Genomic DNA, 18,228 nt, shown 5'->3' on the forward strand with positions numbered 1-18,228 from the left:
CGTTCTGGGGGCTGCAGCCTCACTCCAAGAAACTGCCCGTTTTCTCCTCGGGAGACTCCATCATCATTGTCTAGACTGTAAACTTGTCCGTAGATTATAAGCTCACTGTGGGCAGGGAATGTGTCTACCGGCTCTGTTGTATTGCACTCTCCCAAGCTCTTAGTATAGTACTTTTCACACGGTAGGGGCTAGATAAATACCATAAATAAAATCATCATCCTGTATATATGTATAACCTGTATATATGTTTGTACATATTTGTTACTCTATTTATTTTACTTGTACATATCTATTCTATTTATTTTATTTTGTTAGTATGTTTGGTTTTGTTCTCTGTCTCCCCCTTTTAGATTGTGAGCCCACTGTTGGGTAGGGACTGTCTCTATATGTTGCCAACTTGTACTTCCCAAGTGCTTAGTACAGTGCTCTGCACACAGTAAGCGCTCAATAAATACGATTGATGATGATGATGATCTTCATTGTTACCTAGATCAACTCAAAGCAGTCCCTGCCTCTCCTGCTACCTACAGCAGGACCATCCACCCCCTGGGCTCTATCTGAGCCATCCTGCCCTTCTACACGGTTGGACGGGCATCCACCTGTAGAACTGCCCTCCGTGGGAATAGAGTTGCAGTAGTAGGGGCAGCGACAGGACCCTTGCATGACCAATGGCTGAAAAGAAGATCAACCCTTCTCTTTAATAATAATAATGATGGCATTTGTAAGCGCTTACTATTTGCAAAGCATTGTTCTAAGCACTGGGGTTAATGCAAGGTAATCAGGTTGTCCCACGTGGGGCTCACAGTCTTAATCCCCATTAAAAAAAAAAAACCAGCTGGGAGCTTCTGGTCTATTCCCTCCTTGAAACTGGGATGGAGGGAAAGAGACAGGAAGAGAGGGAGAGAGTGGGAGAGAAGGTGAGAGGTAGAGAGGGAGGGAGAGAGTGGGAGTGGAAGAGAGGGAAAGATGGAGGAAGGAAGAGGAGAGAGAGGTGGAGAGAGAGGGAAAGAGGAAGAGAGGGAAAGGGGGAGAGAAGGAGAGAGGGAAAGAAGGAGAGAGATGGAGGAAGGGAGAGAGGGAGAGAGGGATGGAGAGAGAGGGAAAGGGGGAGAGAAGGAGAGAGGGAAACAGTGAGAGGGGGGAAAGAAATAATAATAATAATAATGATGGCATTTGTTAAGCGCTTACTATGTGCAAAGCACTGTTCTAAGCGCTGGGGGGGATACAATGTGAACAAGTTGTCCCATGTGGGGCTCACAGTCTTAATCCCCATTTTTACAGATGAGGTAACTGAGGCTCAGAGAAGTTAAGTGACTTGCCCAAGGTCACACAGCAGACTTGTGGTGGAGCCGGGATTCGAACCCATGACCTCTGACTCCAGAGCCCGGGCTCTTTCCACTGAGCCACGCTGCTTCTTAAACCGGAGGAACCAGAGGAACCGGAGGAAGCCAGGGGAGCCAGAACCAGGCTCTAGTTGAGTATCCACCTCATCCCCTGCTGGAGTGCAACTGGTCTCCCTAGCAAGAAGGCCACGCTTCCATATGCAAAGGTACCAAGGCCCAGTACAAGCCCCAGCACCAATCAATGGAATTTACTGAGTGCTTCTGTGTGCAGAGCACACTTGGGAGAATCCGATACAACAGAGTTGGCAAACTGCCTTTAAGGAGCAGGGAGCCCTTAAGGCTTAGCAAAGGAAAACGAAACAAAATTCTGTGCCGCTTCTCAAGGAATGCTAGGACAAACTCTGGTTTGACAGGTCTCCAGGCTGCCGGGGGTTATGCTTGGAATAGGGAAAGCCTGCAAAGTGCTTGAGTTAAGGGGGTGTCCGGAGTTTGCTGGGAAATATCAGTTAAGTGTAAGCCGTGGAGGAAGGGAGCATGGAAAGTTATGTGCTATTTTCTCATGGGGCATGTGAGGTGGTGGTTTGACCTGGTGCTTAGTTTGGAGAGTATGAGAACTTGGGAAATTTGTGCCCGCCTCAAGAGAAAAAAATCCAAGACTTTGGCCTTGGACTTTTTTAAAAATGGTATTTGTTAAGCGCTTACTACGTGCTAGGCACTGTACTAACAGCTGGGGTGGAAACAAGCTAATCAGCGGAGCAGCGTGGCTCAGTGGAAAGAGCACAGGCTTGGGAGTCAGAGGTCATGGGTTTAAATCCCAGCTCCGCCGCTTGTCTGCTGTGTGACTTTGGGCAAGTCACTTAACTTCTCTGGGCCTCAGTTCCCTCATCTGGAAAATGGGGATTAAGATGGTGAGCCCCACATGGGATAACCTGACCTTGTAGCCTCCCCAGCACTTAGAACAGTGCTTTGCACATAGTAAGCGCTTAACAAATACCAAAATTATTATTATTACTAATCAGGCTGAACGCAGTCCGTGTCCCACGTGACTGTAAACTAGTTGCGGGCAGGGAATGGGTCTGTTCATTGTGTACCAGTGCTTTGCACACAGTAAGTGCTCAATAAATGTGATTGAATGGATGATTGAATCTATAATTTATTTATTTATACTAATGTCTGTCTTCCGCTGTAGACTGTAAGTTCACTGTGGGCAGGGAATGCGTCTGTTTATTGTTGTACCAGTGCTCTGCACACAGTGGCACTCAATAAATGCGATAGAATGAATCTGTAATTTAATTATTTATATTAACGTCTGTCTTCCGCTCTAGACTGTAAGCTAGTTGTGGGCAGGGAATGGGTCTGTTCATTGTGTACCAGTGCTCCACACACAGCAAGCGCTCAATAAATGTGATTGAATGGATGATTGAATCTATAATTTATTTATTTATATTAATGTCTGTCTTCCCCTGTAGACTGTAAGTTCACTGTGGGCAGGGAATGTGTCTGTTTACTCTTGTACCAGTGCTCTGCACACAGTAGCACTGAATAAATGCGATAGAATGAATATGTAATTTAATTATTTATATTAACGTCTATCTTCCGCTCTAGACTGTAAACTAGTTGTGGGCAGGGAATGGGTCTGTTCATTGTGTACCAGTGCTCCGCACAAGTGCTCAATAAATGTGATTGAATGGATGATTGAATCTATAATTTATTTATTTATATTAATGTCTGTCTTCAGCTCTAGACTGTAAGTTCACTGCGGGCAGGGAATGTGTCTGCTTATTGTTATATTGTACTCGCCGAAGGGCTTAGTACAGTCCTCTGCACACAGTAAATGCTCAATAAATATGACTGATTGAATCTATAATTCATTTATTTATATTAATGTCTGTCTTCCACTGTAGACTGTAAGTTCACTGCGGGCAGGGAATGTGTCTGTTTATTGTTATATTGTACTCTCCAAAGGGCTTAGTCCAGTGCTCTGCACACAGTAAACGCTCAATAAATATGACTGATTGAATCTATACTTTATTTATTTATATTAATGTCTGTCTTCCGCTGTAGCCTGCAAGTTCACTGCAGGCAGGGAATGTGTCTGTTTATTGTTATATTGTACTCTCCGAAGGGCTTAGTCCAGTGCTCTGCACACAGTAAGCGCTCAATAAATACGACCGATTGACCCGCCGACTGACCAGTCACGCATGACCCTTTGGCCAAGAAGCTCACGACTCCGTCGTCTTCCAGAGGTCCGTCAGTCAACCGTATTTACTGAGTGCTTACCGTGTGCCAAACACTGCACTAAGTGCTTGGGAGAGTACACTATGACGGACTCATTCCCTCCCACAGTGAGCTTACAGTCTAGAGTGAGGGCCTTCCAGCGTCAGTTCTAACCCAGCAGTAGCCGTTCGAAGAATTGGTTTTGGTTCTTTCAGCCAAACATGAGTCCTCCTCACATCAGACGGACAATTACTCTTTCCCGCTTCAAAAACCTTATCGAAGGCACATTTCCTTCAAAAAGCCTTCCCTGCCTAAGCCCTCCTCTCCTCTTCTCCTACACCCTTCTGCGGCACCCTGACTTGCTCCCTTTATTCACCCCCTGCTCCCAGCCCCGCAGCACTGACGTATATATCTGCGATCTATTAATTTATATTAATGTCCGTCTCCCCCACTAGACTGTGAACTCGCTGCGGGCAGGGAATGCATTTTTATTGCGCATTGTACTCTCCCGAGAGCTTCGTACACAGCAAGCGAAGCAGCATGGCTTAGTCGCAACAGCACAGGCTTGGGAGTCAAAGGACCGTGGGTTCTAATCCCGGCTCTGCCACTTGTCTGCTGTGTGACCTTGGGCAAGCCATTTAACTTTTCTGTACCTCACTGATCTCATCTGTAAAATGGGCATAAAGACAGCGAGCCCCACGCGGGACAACCCGATTACCTTGAATCTACCCCAGCGCCTAGAACAGTGCTTGGCACCTAGTAAGCGCTCAACAAATACCACAATAATAATAAATATGATTGAATGAATGAGTTTGGTTAGTAAGCACTTAAAAATACCCTTATTATTATTATTGTTATTATTATTTGGTATCCCTCTATATGATTGAATGAATGATTTTTGTTCGTAAGCACTTAAAAATACCCTTATTATTATTATTGTTGTTATTATTTGGTATCCCTCTCACAAAGCAGAGGGATAGTGGCAAGAGCCTGGACTTTGGAGTCAGAGGTCATCATCATCATCAATCGTATTTATTGAGCGCTTACTATATGCAGAGCACTGTACTAAGCGCTTGGGAAGTACAAATTGGCAACATATAGAGACAGTCCCTACCCAACAGTGGGCTCACAGTCTAAAAGTTCATGAGTTCAAATCCTGACTCCGCCAATTGTCAGCTGTGTGACTTTGGGCAAGTCACCTCACTTCTCTGGGCCTCAGTTCCCTCATCTGTAAAATGGGGAGAAGACGGTGCGCCCCCCCCGCGTGGGACAACCTGATCACCTTGTAATCTCCCCAGCGCTTAGAACAGTGCTTTGCACATAGTAAGCGCTTAATAAATGCCATTAATAATAATAACATTTATAATTCTCTGCTATTATTATTATTAAAGCAGGCAGTGGGAGGGCCTGGGAAGCACTGAGGCCGCGAACCACTGTTCGCTGACATCTCAGGTGTGAGACAGGGCTGAAAAATAGCCCCAGGAGAGCAGGGGCCTGGAAGAAGAGGAGGTCCTGCTAGGACTGACCGGTGTCGGGGTCGGAGTCTCTCCCCAGCTCTCCACCGAACGCTGGGAGGTCCGGAGTCCTCTCGGAATGGAGCGGCCCATCGGACTCTTTGGAGCCACTTCCGCTGTCCAGCCCGGCTCCTTCCTCCTGGGAGTGGAAGAACACAGAACTGCCCGACTCCTGGGAGTGCATCATGCTGTAGCGACGCCTCTTATCCTGCAGCAAGTGGGGCAAGAGAGAAACATGCCTCGGAGTCACGTTAGGATAAAGGAAGACCGATACACCGGCGAGGAAGACTATCCCGCTCGGTGGAAACAGCATGCGTGATGAATACAGCACAGGCCCGAGACTCAGAAGGACCCAGGTTCTCATCCTGGCTCTGCCACACATCTGCTGTGTGACCTTGGGCAAGTCTCCTCACTTCTCTGTGCCTTGGTTACCTCATCTGTTAAATGGCGATAAAAGTGGAGCCCCAGTTGGGACAGGGACTGTGTCCAACTTGATTAACTTGTATCTACCCCAGCACTTAGAGCAGTGCTTGGCACATAGTAATCACTTAAATGTACCATAAATATTATTATTACTATTAGGAAGAAGAAGAAGAATCCCCTTCTCAGAGGGCTTGTTGCCTTTGAAAAAAAGAAGGCAGGCCTTACCACCTGGAAAGATTGAGATGGGATTGGCCTAAAGGCAGGGGGCTGTACTAGATGAAGTCTTGAGATCCCTTACAGCTGCTGATGCTGCAAGAATTCCCATTATCCTGGATCCTTCCTGCTGGCTTCCCTCCGGTTCTGTAGCAGCAGGAAGGGCATAGTGGGTACTACGTCTACCCATCATCAATCCATCCCACAGTCCCCCAGCAAGCTGCCTCACTTGAGATGGGGGGGCACTCCTGTATGCCCTCTGGACCACCCCAATCCTCCCTAGAAGCCAGAAACTGTAGGGAGGAACCTGTTGCTCAAAAAACAAGGTGTGCTAGGTATAAAAATGATGGTATTTGTTAAGCACTTACGATGTGCCAACCACTGTTCTAAGCACTGGGGTAGATACAAGGTAATCAGGTTGTCCTATGTGGGGCTCACAGTCTTAATCCTCATTTTACAGATGAGATAACAGAGGCACTGAGAAGTTAAGTGACTTGCCCAAAGTCACACAGCTGACGATTGGCGGAGCCGGCATTAGAACCCATGAGCTCTAACTCCCAAGCCCAGGCTCTATAATAATAATTATAATAATGGCATTTATTAAACGCTTACTATGTGCAAAGCACTGTTCTAAGCGCTGGGGAGGATACAAGTTGATCGGGTTGTCCCACGAGGGGCTCACACTTTTAATCCCCATTTTACAGGTGAGGGAACTGAGGTCCAGAGAAGTTGTGACTTGCCCAGAGTCACCCAGCTGACAAGCGGCGGAGCAGGGATTTGAACCCATGACCTCTGACTCCAAAGCCCGGGCTTTCTCCACTGAGCCATGCTGCTTCTCTGCTAATGCCGAGCCCCTGGTTACAGGGGATCCAGGCTACTTACAGATCTGGGATTGGAGAAGTACAGGGAAGTGTCGCACACGATGCTGTATCCCACCAGCCGGTCTCCGGGGAAGAGGTATCTGGCACTGACGGGAGAAATCAGGACCTCCGTGTTCTCGGGAAAGACCCACTCCACGGTGACGTCGCTCAGGATAGGAGCCATGGCCTTCTTCAGAGACTTGATCATCTGCGATGGGAGCGGGGAGCGATGCATGGGTTCACAGTCCAGGTGCACATATGTGCAAGCAAGTATATGCACAGAGAGAATGTGCACATGGAAGGCATGGGCGTAGGAAGAAAACATACACGTGACGTACTTCAGGTGACCAAAAATAGATTCCCCGATCACAGCCAAGCTGAAGGCCAGCAAAGAACTTACGCTTGATTAATACACTGGATTTATTTTTAGGCCATGATACCGCATTGAGCTCCCTCTAGACTGTAAGCTCCTGGTGGGCAGCGAACACATCTTCTGTTCTATTGTACTCTCCCAAACGCTTAGTTCAGTGCTCTACACAGAGTGAGCACTCAATAAATAGGTCATGGGTTCAAATCCCGGGTCTGCCAATTGTCAGCTGTATGACTTTAGGCAAGTCACTTAACTTCCCTGTGCCTCAGTTACCTCTGTAAAATGGGGATGAAGACTGTGAGCCCCACGTGGGACAACCTGATCACCTTGTATCCCCCCAGCTCTTAGAACAGTGCTTTGCACATAGTAAGAGCTTAATAAATGCCATCATTATTATTATTAATAAATATGATAGATTGATTGGCCAGTCCTCCTGACATCACTAGGAAATTTCTCTTTGGCTGCCAAAGAGACCTCCTCCAGGAGGCCTTCCCAGACTGAGCCCCCTCCTTCCTCTCCCCTTCCTCCCCCTCCCATCCCCCCTTACCTCCTTCCCCTCCCCACAGCACCTGTATATATGTATATATGTTTGTACGTATTTATTACTCTATTTCATTTGTACATATTTATTCTATTTATTTGATTTTGTTAATATGTTTTGTTTTGTTCTCTGTCTCCCCCTTCTAGACTGTGAGCCCACTGTTGGGTAGGGATCGTCTCTATATGTTGCCAACTTGTACTTCCCAAGCACTTATTACAGTGCTCTGCACACAGTAAGCACTCAATAAATACGATTGAATGAATGAATGAAAATGCAGGGGAGAATCAGTGTGGCTGAGTGGATAGAGCATGGGAATGGGTATCAGAAGAACCTGGGTTCTAATCCCGGCTCCACCACTTTTCTGCTGTGGGACCTGGGGCAAATTCTAAGCATCGGGATAGAAACAGGATAATCTGGTTGGACCCCGTCCCTTCCTCACATAAGCCTCCCAGTCTTAATCCCCATTTTACAGATGAGGTAACTGAAGAACAGAAAAGTTAAGTGACTTGCCCAAAGTCACACAGTAGACAAGTGGCAGAGCCGAGATTAGAACCCAGGTCCCCTGACTCCCAAGCTCATGCTCTTTCCAGTAGGCCCTGCACTTGTTATAAAACTGCCTCTTCCCGCCGTGGGAGACGTGCCCTTGTAGGCCACCCGACCCTTGACGATTCCTGCCAAAATCACTGGCTGGCAGACGGTGGAGGGGAGGGGATGCTAAAGGGAGAAGGGAACGGTAACCTCATCACAAAACACCTCTCCCCCCACAGTCAGGAGATCAGGGGTGACAAGAGTGGGTAGCATGAAAGGTCCCCATTTGTTGTGTCCCCATTTCCCCATTTGGCAAATCCAAATAAACAGTCTGGGAAAGTGGAGGTGGGAATGAGTAATGAGGCCTGTGACTTCTTCCAGGAAATGCTGGTCAAATGATTCCCGCTTCTGGTGGATCTGGAACCTCATTTCCATGGGTCTCCCCCCCCCAAAATTATAATAATAGTAATAATAACGGTATTTGTTAAGCGTTATATGTCAGTCACTGTACTAAACGCTGGGGCAGACACAAGGTAATTGGGTTGGATGCAGTTCCAGTCCCACATAAGAATCACAGTCTTAATCCCCATTTTTCAGATGAGGTAACTGAGGTCCAGATAAGTTAACGGCAGCTTGGCTTCTGCCCTGCGCCTGGGATGCCCCATCCCACAGCTGCTCCCCATCCAGGGAGACTGGCACTGCCCAGGCCCCGGGGATCGGGATCTCCCCAGTGGCTCCTCAGAAGCAGACACATGAAGCACCGGTCGGGTGGAAGAGGTTTTGAGGACTCAGCCACTGGCCTCCATGGCTCCTGGGGCCTACGGGGGTCAGCAGGGGAGGGAGCAAGCAGGGAAGAAAGAGAGCAAGGGAGGAAGTTGGAGGGTCAGAGAGGAGTGAGCAGGGAAGAAAGAGTGGGTGAGTAAAGAGGGGAGGAAGTTGGAGGGTCAGCAGAGAAGAAAGAGAGCAGGGGCGTGAACAGGAGTAGGAGCTAGAAAGTCAGCAGGGGAGTAAGCAGGGAAGAAAGAGCTGGGAATGAACAGGGGAGTTAGCAGGGAAGAAAGTGAGCAGGGAAGGAAGAGCAGAGCAGAGAAGCAGTGTGGCGAAATAGAAAGAGCCCGGGCTTTGGAGTCAGAGGTCATGGGTTCAAATCCCAGCTCTGCCAATGGTCAGCTGTGTGACTTTGGGCAAGTCCCTTAACTTCTCTGGGCCTCAATTCCCTCACCTGTAAAATGGGGATTAAGACTGTGAACCCCCCGTGGGGCAACCTGATCACCTTGTACCCTCCCCAGCACTTAGAACGGTGGTTTGCACATAGTAAGCGCTTAATAAATGCCATCGTTATTATTAAGAAGGCGGGAGTGGAAGCTGGAGAGTCAGAGGGCTGTGAGCAGGAAGAAAGAGCAGAGGAGTGAGTAGGAAGAAAGAGAGCAGTGGAGGTAGCTGGAGGGTCAGCAGCGGGATGGCCTCTGTCCACCAGATAAAGATCTGCAGTAGAAAAGCCCAGCAATTCCATAATCTCAGGCCCGAGAGCTGTCAGGCTGAGGAGCAGATCCTGGGCAAGCCATTGGGTTGGTGGTCTAGATGGCCCCAAAGGCTCTGAGATCCTGAGGGACCTTGACAGCAGAATTCGGTCCCAGGACTTAGGTGGCTCTATTATTATTATTATGGTATCTGTTAAGCGCTTATTCTGTTCCAGGCACTGTTCAAAGCACTGGGATAAATACAAGATAATCGGGTTGGACATAATATGTGAGCCCACATGGGGCTCACAGTCTTCATCCCCATTTTACAAATGAGGGAACTGAGGCCCAGAGAAGTGAAGTGACTTGCCCAAGATCGCACAGCAGACAAGTGGTGGAGTAGGGATTAGAACCCGTGATCTTCTGAGTTCCAGGTCAGTGTTCTATCTACTAGATGATGATGATGATGGCATTTATTAAGCGCTTACTAGGTGCAAAGCACTGTCCTAAGCGCTGGAGAGGTTACAAAGTGATCAGGTTGTCCCACGGTGGGCTCACAGTCTTAATTCCCATTTTACAGATGAGGTAACTGAGGCACAGAGAAGTGAAGTGACTTGCCTAAAGTCACACAACTGACAACTGGCGGAGCCGGGATTTGAACCCATGACCTCTGACTCCAAAGCCTGTGCTCTTTCCATTGAGCCATGCTGCTTCTCTACTAGACTACGCTGGTTCTAGGCTCGTAGCCTCCTAATGCCTTTAGGATCGAAGGGACAGTGGCAGCCTGGTAACCTGCCACATTTCCCTACCCCTATCTCCCCAGACCCAGCCCTCTTGGATCGTGGCCACCCATTCTCCCCACTGGATCGAGTCATCATCTGGACCCACAGTCCATTAGGGAGACACACAAAGTGTATTTTGCGGCGCTGTATACGTTCATTCAGAGGGGCACCCAGGCTTCTCCGCACCCACGCAGAATCAGCAACAGATACACACAGCACAGTCAGACAGCAGCACACATCGCGAAGGATGACATAAACACACACAAACACTTGGAGCGAACACCCACTCGGTTTGGGGAACAAACATTTCTAAATGGTTTTTCATTTCCCTCTTTCTTCCGCGGATTATTTTCAGGTTAGAAAGCCCAGCGGACTTCCAAGCAGAAGATGTTCTTCTTCAGCATTCTTTTTCAGCATTCCCATTAGCGGCTCCTGCTGCTGACTCAGACATATTTTCAGGAGGAAATCAGCTGCACGAGGCATTAGGTGACAATGCCATAAGGGTCTGGGACCTGGATCTCAGGGGGTCATTTGTTTTGGGGTCTGAGAGGGGCTTCTGTCAGGCACAACTGCTGAGAGAACGGACATAAGCTTTTATCTTCCCCCCAGGGTCCCACAAGGCTGAGCTGGGAAGTGAAGTGACTTGCCTAAAGTCACACAGCTGACAAGTGGCGGAGTCAGGATTTGAACCCATGACCTCTGACTCCAAAGCCCGGGCTCTTTCTCCACTGAGCCATGCTGCTGTTAGTAAGATGCCACGTGGGTTTGCAAAGGGATCTGGTTATTTCAGAACGTGGGGCCAACTGAGGCTGGTTTCCCAGGAGCCAGGCACAACTGAGCTCTCATTCCCCACCTTTAGTTGTGACAGGGATGAATCTGGGAAGAACGCTAACCCTTGATCCCAAGAGGAAGAGTTCCAGGAGAGATCTCTGCTGGGATTGTGGATCGATCGATCCAACCAATCATATTTATTGGGCACTTTCTGTGGGCAGAGGATTGTACTAAGTGCTTGGGACAGTAAAATATAACAGAGTCGGTAGACACATTCCCTGGGCTTTGGAGTCAGAGGTCAGGGGTTCAAATCCCGGCTCTGCCACTTGTCAGCTGTGTGACTTTGGACAAGACACTTAACTTCTCTGGGCCTCAGTTACCTCATCTGTAAAATGGGGATTAAGAGTGTGAGCCCCCCGTGGGACAACCTCATCACCTTGTAACCTCCCCAGCGCTTAGAACAGTGCCTTGCACATAGTAAGCACTTAATAAATGCCATTATTATTAATATTATTATTATTATTATTCCCTGCCCATAACGAGCTGAGGCTTGTGACCTGTTGATGGGTAGATGAAAGCCTCAGAACCTTGTCCCGGGCATCTCTGCCCTGCTCCATGCAGAGATGATCCTCAAGGAGCCAACAGGGTGACCCATCCCAAGCCTAGTGAGAAGGAGTTGCCCCCATATATGCCCCACCACTACTCGGCTTCCAGGGGAGAACAAGGGGCAGAAAAATTCAGGATCAAACATGGACACAAAATTGACTCAACAGCTGAGCACTGTGAAGGGAGAAGCAGCGTGGCTCAGTGGAAAGAGTATGGGCTTTGGAGTCAGAAGGACCTAAGGTGCAAATCCCAGCTCTGCCAATTGTCAGCTGTGTGACTTTGGGCAAGTCACTTCACTTCTCTGGGCCTCAGTTACCTCATCTGTAAAATGGAGATTGACTGTGAGCCCTCTGTGGGACAACCTGATCACTCTGTAGACTCCCCAGTGCTTAGAACAGTGCTTTGCACATAGTAAGTGCTTAATAAATGTCATTATTATTATTATTATTATTATTATTGTTATTATTATTAATCCTGGCTCTGCCACTTGTCTGTTGTGTGACCTTGGGCAATTCAGAAGCAGCGTGGCTCAGTGGAAAGAGCCTGGGTTTTGGAGTCAGAGGTCATGGGTTCAAATCCAAGCTCCACCAACTGTCAGCTGTGTGACTTTGGGCAAGTCATTTAACTTGTGCTTAACATAAGTGCTTAGTATAGTGCTCTGCACACAGTAAGCGCTCAATAAATACAATTGATTTAACTTCTCTGTGCCTCAGTTACCTCATCTGGAAAATGGGGATTAAGACTGTGAGCCCCCCGTGGGACAACCTGATCACCTTCTAACCTCCCCAGTGTTTAGAACAGTGCTTTGCACATAGTAAGTGCTTAATAAATGCCATTATTATTGTCACTTAACATCTCTGTGCCTCAGTTCCCTTATCTGTAAAGTGGGAATTGAGACTGTGAGCCGCATATGGGACAGGGACTGTGTCTTGTACTTGTACTTCCCAAGCGCTTAGTACAGTGCTCTGCACACAGTAAGCGCTCAATAAATACGATTGAATGAATGGATGAATGAATGAAAGTGTCCAACCTGATTAGCTTGTATATAAATAACAATAATTGGGATATTTGTTAAGTGCTTACTAGCATTGTACTAGGTGCAGGGTTGGATACAAGTAAATTGGGTTGGACACATCCCTGTCCCATCTGGGGCTCCCAGTCTCAATCCCCATTTTCCAGAGGCCAGAGAAGTCAAGTGACTTGCCCAAGATAACACAGCAGTCAAGTGGCAGAGCCGGGAATAGAACCCATGACCTTTTGATTCCCAGGCCCGTGCTCTATCTACTGTGTCATGTTGCTTCTCCAATGTACTCCATTGTTCAGTACAGTATCTTGTACCTAGAATCCAGTGTCTACTTCAGTGCTTAGTACAGTACCTAGCACATAGTAAGTGCTTAACAAATATCATCCAAAAAAAAAAAGTGAGGTGAAACCCAAACCCTGCAGAATTCTTGCAGACAGGCCCTTCTAGAGCCTGCTCTTTCCGACGGCCCCTCTTTTGTGGAGGGGAAGAGCACTTCTGTTTCTCTAGAAGAACCCTTTCCCCTGCACAACAGCTGGGTCACCCCCATTCCCAGATCAAGCCAATACGTAGCCTGACACGAATGTTTCCCCTCTGCAGTCACGGAGTGTCCGCCGCTTCCAGCTCAGAGTCCTGAGAGGAGTTCCCTCTAACAATGATAATAATAACTGTGTCAAGCACTGTCCAAAGCACTTGGACCGTCCCTGTCCCAAACAAGGCTCACTATTTAAGGGAGAGGGAGGACAGGCATCTTATCCCCATTTTACAGAGAAGGTAACTGAGGCACAGAGAAGTTAAGTGTCTTGCCCCAGGTCACACAGCCAACTGGCTGGCCCTCACTCACTCGCCCTCCACCCCTGAGAGGCAGAGGAGGCTCAGAACCAGTGGCAGAGCAGGAAAATGCCTTGACATCAACGTGCAGCCTGGAGGAGGCAGGAGGTCCATTTTGCCTTTGCCCCCTCACGGAGCCAGGGATGGTTGGAGGATTGAGGGCAGGGACTGAGCAACACACAGAGAAGGCTGATGCTCTGGGTGAAGCCTCTGAATTATGTTTTCCAGGACTTCTGAGGTTGGGGATAAATCTTGGAGGTCCAGCCCCTTGGCTGGCAGAGCCCTTAGCTTTCTACCCAGCTCACTGGTCTTAGGGATCTGAGCTCTGGATGGCTTCTCTCCGGCTCTAACTCTCCCTCCCCCTGACCACCCACCAGTCCTAGGCACTGAAACCCCCACCTTCAATTCAGGAGAGGTCCCTCACTCCCACCATCCCCTGGGAAATACTGGCCAGGCCTGAATCACCATGATGACAATGCAGACTTCTTCCTTCTTAACTTGCACCCCTACTCTCTCACTCCAGGCAGCATCAAGAGCCAGAAGATGAGAGATCTTTTCTTCCTCCAGCCCTCTGCTGAGCTTCATTAGCAGAGCCACGGCTCCCCGACCCCAACGGTGCATCCTCTCCAAGCCCTTCTCCCCTGCTTCCCATCTTCCTTTGTCTCTGGGAATCTCCAGGTGCACTGGGATGGAACAGTGGGAAAGGAGCCCAGATCTTATTAAAGGGACACTCCTTGGAGAACTTGCCCCATCTTCCAGCCTCCATCCTTTCCCCAAGACCATCTTTGTCATCGAAACCGACCCCTTCTTTGACATAATAATGATAGTATTTGTTAAGTGCTTACCATGTGCCAAGCACTGTTGTAAGTGCTGGGGTAGATACAAGGTAAATCAGGTTGTCCCATCTGGGGCTCACAGTCTTAATCCCCATTTTACAGATGAGGGAACTGAAGCAAAGAGAAGTTAAGTGACTTGCCCAAGGTCACACAGCAGACAAGTGGTGGAGCCAGGATTAGTACCCATATCCTCTGACTCTCAAGCCCAAGCTCTTTCCACTAAGCCACCCTGCTTCCTTTACTTACTGCAACCAAGACCCAGTGGGTGCATTGACAATCTGTCTGGCTGGGAATCAGAACTTCTGGGTTCACACTCGTAACTTTCTTTCTCGTTCTCTCTGAGATCTAGGGCCAACCCCTTTCCTGCTCTGTATGAGAAGTGGATTTTTGAGACTGAGAGGAGGGATGCCAACAAATGCTGCAAGTGCATCAAAGACCGGTCCTTGTGATGGGGATGGGTAGAGCCATCTGACCTGGGGTAAAGGCAGAATGTGGGAGGGCAATTTCTTCCAGAGACAACAGTCAGCATACGCAGAAGAGATCCAAACCCTGCCAGAACAGCAGTCACTACAGTAGGTCAGTAGGTCATGGGTTCAAATCCTGGCTCTGCCACTTGTCTGCTGTGTGACCTGGGGCAAGTCACTTCACTTCTCTGGGCTTCAGCTACTTCATCTGTAAAATGGTGGTGGGGAGGGCTTTGAGATATTGATTCTATTTATTTTATTTTGTAAATATGTTTTGTTGTCTGTCTCCCCCTTCTAGACTGTGAGCCTGCTGTTGGGTAGGGACCGTCTCTCTATGTTGCCAACTTGTACTTCCCAAGTGCTTAGTACAGTGCTCTGCACACAGTAAGCGCTCAATAAATACGATTGAATGAATGAATGAGACTGTGAGCCCCACATGAGACAGGGACTGTGTCCACCTCGATTTGCTCGTGTCCACCCCAGTGCTTAGTATAGTGCCTGGCACAAAGTAAGTGCTTAACAAATACCACCATCGTCAATTAATCAATCAAGAAGCAGCATGCTCTAGTGGATAGAGTATGAGTCTGTTGTGGGCAGGGACTGTCTCTCTTTATTGCTGTATTGTACTTTCCAAACACTTAGTACAGTGCTCTGCACACAGTGAGCGCTAAATAAATACGATTGAAGGAAGGATAGAGTATGAGACAACAGGATCCAGGTTCTCATCCCAGCTCTGGCACTTCTCTGCTGTGTAAACTTCAGCAGGTCATTTCACTTCTCTGTGCCTCAGTTACTTCACTTATAAAATGGGAATGAAGACTGTGAGCCCCACGTGGGACATGGACTGTGTCCAACCTGATTAGCTTGTATCTGCTCCAATCAATCAATCCATCATATTTATTGAGTGCTTATTATGTCCAGAGCACCGTACTAAGCTCTTGGGAGAATTCAATACAACAGAATTAGCAGACACGTTTCTTTCCCATAATAAGCTACACTCTAGTGGGGGAGACAGTGCTTAGTACAGTGGCTGGCTCATAGTAAGCACTTAATAAACATGATTTTTGGTATTTGTTGAGCGCTTACTGGGTGTAGAGCAATGTACTAAATGCTTGGGAGGGAGGGTGAGAAGCAGCGTGGCTGAGAAGCAGCGTGGGCTCAGTGGAAAGAACATGGGCTTTGGAGTCAGAAGTCATGGGTTCAAATCCCAGCTCTGCCAATTGTCAGCTGTGTGACTTTGGGCAAGTCACTTAACTTCTCTGGGCCTCTGTTACCTCATCTGCAAAATGGGGATTAAGACTGTGAGCCCCCCGTAGGACAACCTGATCACCTTGTAACCTCCCTAGCGCTTAGAACAGTGCTTTGCACATAGTAAGCACTTAATAAATGCCATTATCATCATTATCATTATTATTACAATATAACAGAGTTGGTAGACAGGTTCCCTGCCCATCCTTGGGCTGATTGTGGGGGAGCACCCCACCCTGGCTTACCTTTGGCTGAAGCCGCTCTCCCTCCACCAGGAACTCAGCGCTTCCTCTGGACACAGCCGCCAAACCCTGAACCAGCCTCCGACAGACATTTGGCCCGATCCCAAAACTGTAGCACCTGGGGAAGGATGGAGAACGGTTGGTGTTTCCCGGGCACACCCCCTCTTGCTCAGGAGGGGGACGGTGAAGACCCCCGACCTCTGAAAAGTCATCCCAGAGTCAGAATTTCTTCTAGTTTCCCAGCATTATGATAATAATAATAATAATAATGGCATTTATTAAGTGCTTACTATGTGCAAAGCACTGTTCCAAGCACTGGGGACCTGATCACAGGGTGTCCCACGGGGGGGCTCACAGTCTTAATCTCCATTTTACAGATGAGGTAACTGAGGCCCAGAGAAGTGAAGTGACTGGCCCAAAGTCACACAGCTGACAATTGGCAGAGCTAGGATTTGAACCCGTGACCTCTGACTCTAAAGCCCAGGCTCTTTCCACTGAGCCACGCTGCTTCACGCTGCATTAGCCTAGGGCCCCGAGGAACAGCCAGCCCTCTGCCCTCTCATAGGCATTCTGCCATTCTCCAGGTCCTTCATCCTGGGGCTGCGGTGGGGATCGGGGGGAGGAAGAGAAATCTGTGGGGGACAGGTCTGTCTCCCCTGGAGAGGTGGAATGAGCACCGCTTTGGAGGTTGAATCATTCACCTGGCTTGAAACCTAAGTCCGGACCAGAGGGCCTCTAGGATTTTAAGTGAAAATCTGGCAGGCAGGGAAATCTTGGCAGGGAAAGGCTTGGGGGTGAGGATCAAGAAGTCCTTTGCCAATTCCTTTCTGGACACCAAGGGGAGAACAGGGAAATCTAAACATCTGCGGGACTCCTACAGAACCTCAAAAATTGCTGGCTTTCTCTTACTAGTGTTTTTTTCATGGTACTTAAGTACTTACTATGAGTCCAGCACTGTAATGATAATAATAATGATGGCATTTGTTAAGCGCTTATTATGTGCGAAGCACTGTTCTAAGCGCTGGGGGGGGAACACAAGGTGATCAGGTTGTCCCACGGGGGGCTCACAGTCTTCATCCTCATTTTACAGATGAGGTAACTGAGGCTTAGAGAAGTGAAGTGACTTGCCCAAGGTCACACAGCTGACAAGTGGTGGAGCCAGGATTAGAACCCACGACCTCTGAGTCCAAATCCTGGGCTCTTTCCACTGAACCACGCTGCTTCTCACTGAACTAAGCACTGGAGTAGCTTCAAGTGAAGCTGGATACAGTCCTTGCCCACATGGAGCTTGCAACTGAAGTGCTTCCCTCCATCCCTCCTACTCTAACATTCCCCAAATCCACCTTCATTTCTGCAGTGGGGAAAGTCAGACAATGGCCATGGTCGATTTGGTCTCTGAGCCTCGTCCTTCTCCTCCCTCAGCCCCAGCCCAGCCATGTCAGCTCGCCGTGGGCCCAGAATGTGTCTGTTTGTTGTTCTATTGTACTCTCCCAAGCGCTTAGTACAGTGCTTTGCACACAGTAAATGCTCAATAAATATGACTGACTGAATGAATAATAACAATAATTAATAATTATGGTATTTGTTAAGCACTTACTATGTGCCAAGCACTGTTCTAAATGTTGGGGTGGACACAGGGTAATTAGGTTGTCTCCTGTGGGGCTCACAGTCTTAATCCCCATTTTACAGATGAGGTAACTGAGGTACAGAGAAGTTAAGGGGCTTTCCCAAGGTCAAAGAGCAGACAAGTAGTAGAGCCAGGATTGTTATTATTACTATTACGGCATTTATTAAGCCCTTACTATGTGCCAAGCACTGTTCTAAGTGATGGAGTAGATACAAGGTAATCAGGTTTTCCCACATAAGGCTCACAGTCTTAATCCCCATTTTACAGATGAGGTAACTGAGGCACAGAGAAGTTAAGTAGTTTGTCCAAGGTCAAACAGCAGACAAGCCCC

At 48.2% G+C, this 18,228-nt stretch overlaps 1 protein-coding gene across 1 annotated transcript in view; it reads right to left on the reverse strand.

Annotated features, from left to right (window-relative positions):
• VWA5B1 (von Willebrand factor A domain containing 5B1) overlaps positions 1–18,228 on the reverse strand; it is a 123,610-nt gene that overhangs the window by 53,039 nt on the left and 52,343 nt on the right. Inside the window, 3 exon segments of the mRNA XM_038747279.1 lie at positions 5,087–5,282; positions 6,593–6,778; positions 16,274–16,388. Coding sequence (XP_038603207.1) covers positions 5,087–5,282; positions 6,593–6,778; positions 16,274–16,388 — 497 coding nt within the window.

Source organism: Tachyglossus aculeatus, chromosome 5 (genome assembly GCF_015852505.1).
Source record: "Tachyglossus aculeatus isolate mTacAcu1 chromosome 5, mTacAcu1.pri, whole genome shotgun sequence".
Classification (NCBI taxonomy): domain Eukaryota; kingdom Metazoa; phylum Chordata; class Mammalia; order Monotremata; family Tachyglossidae; genus Tachyglossus; species Tachyglossus aculeatus.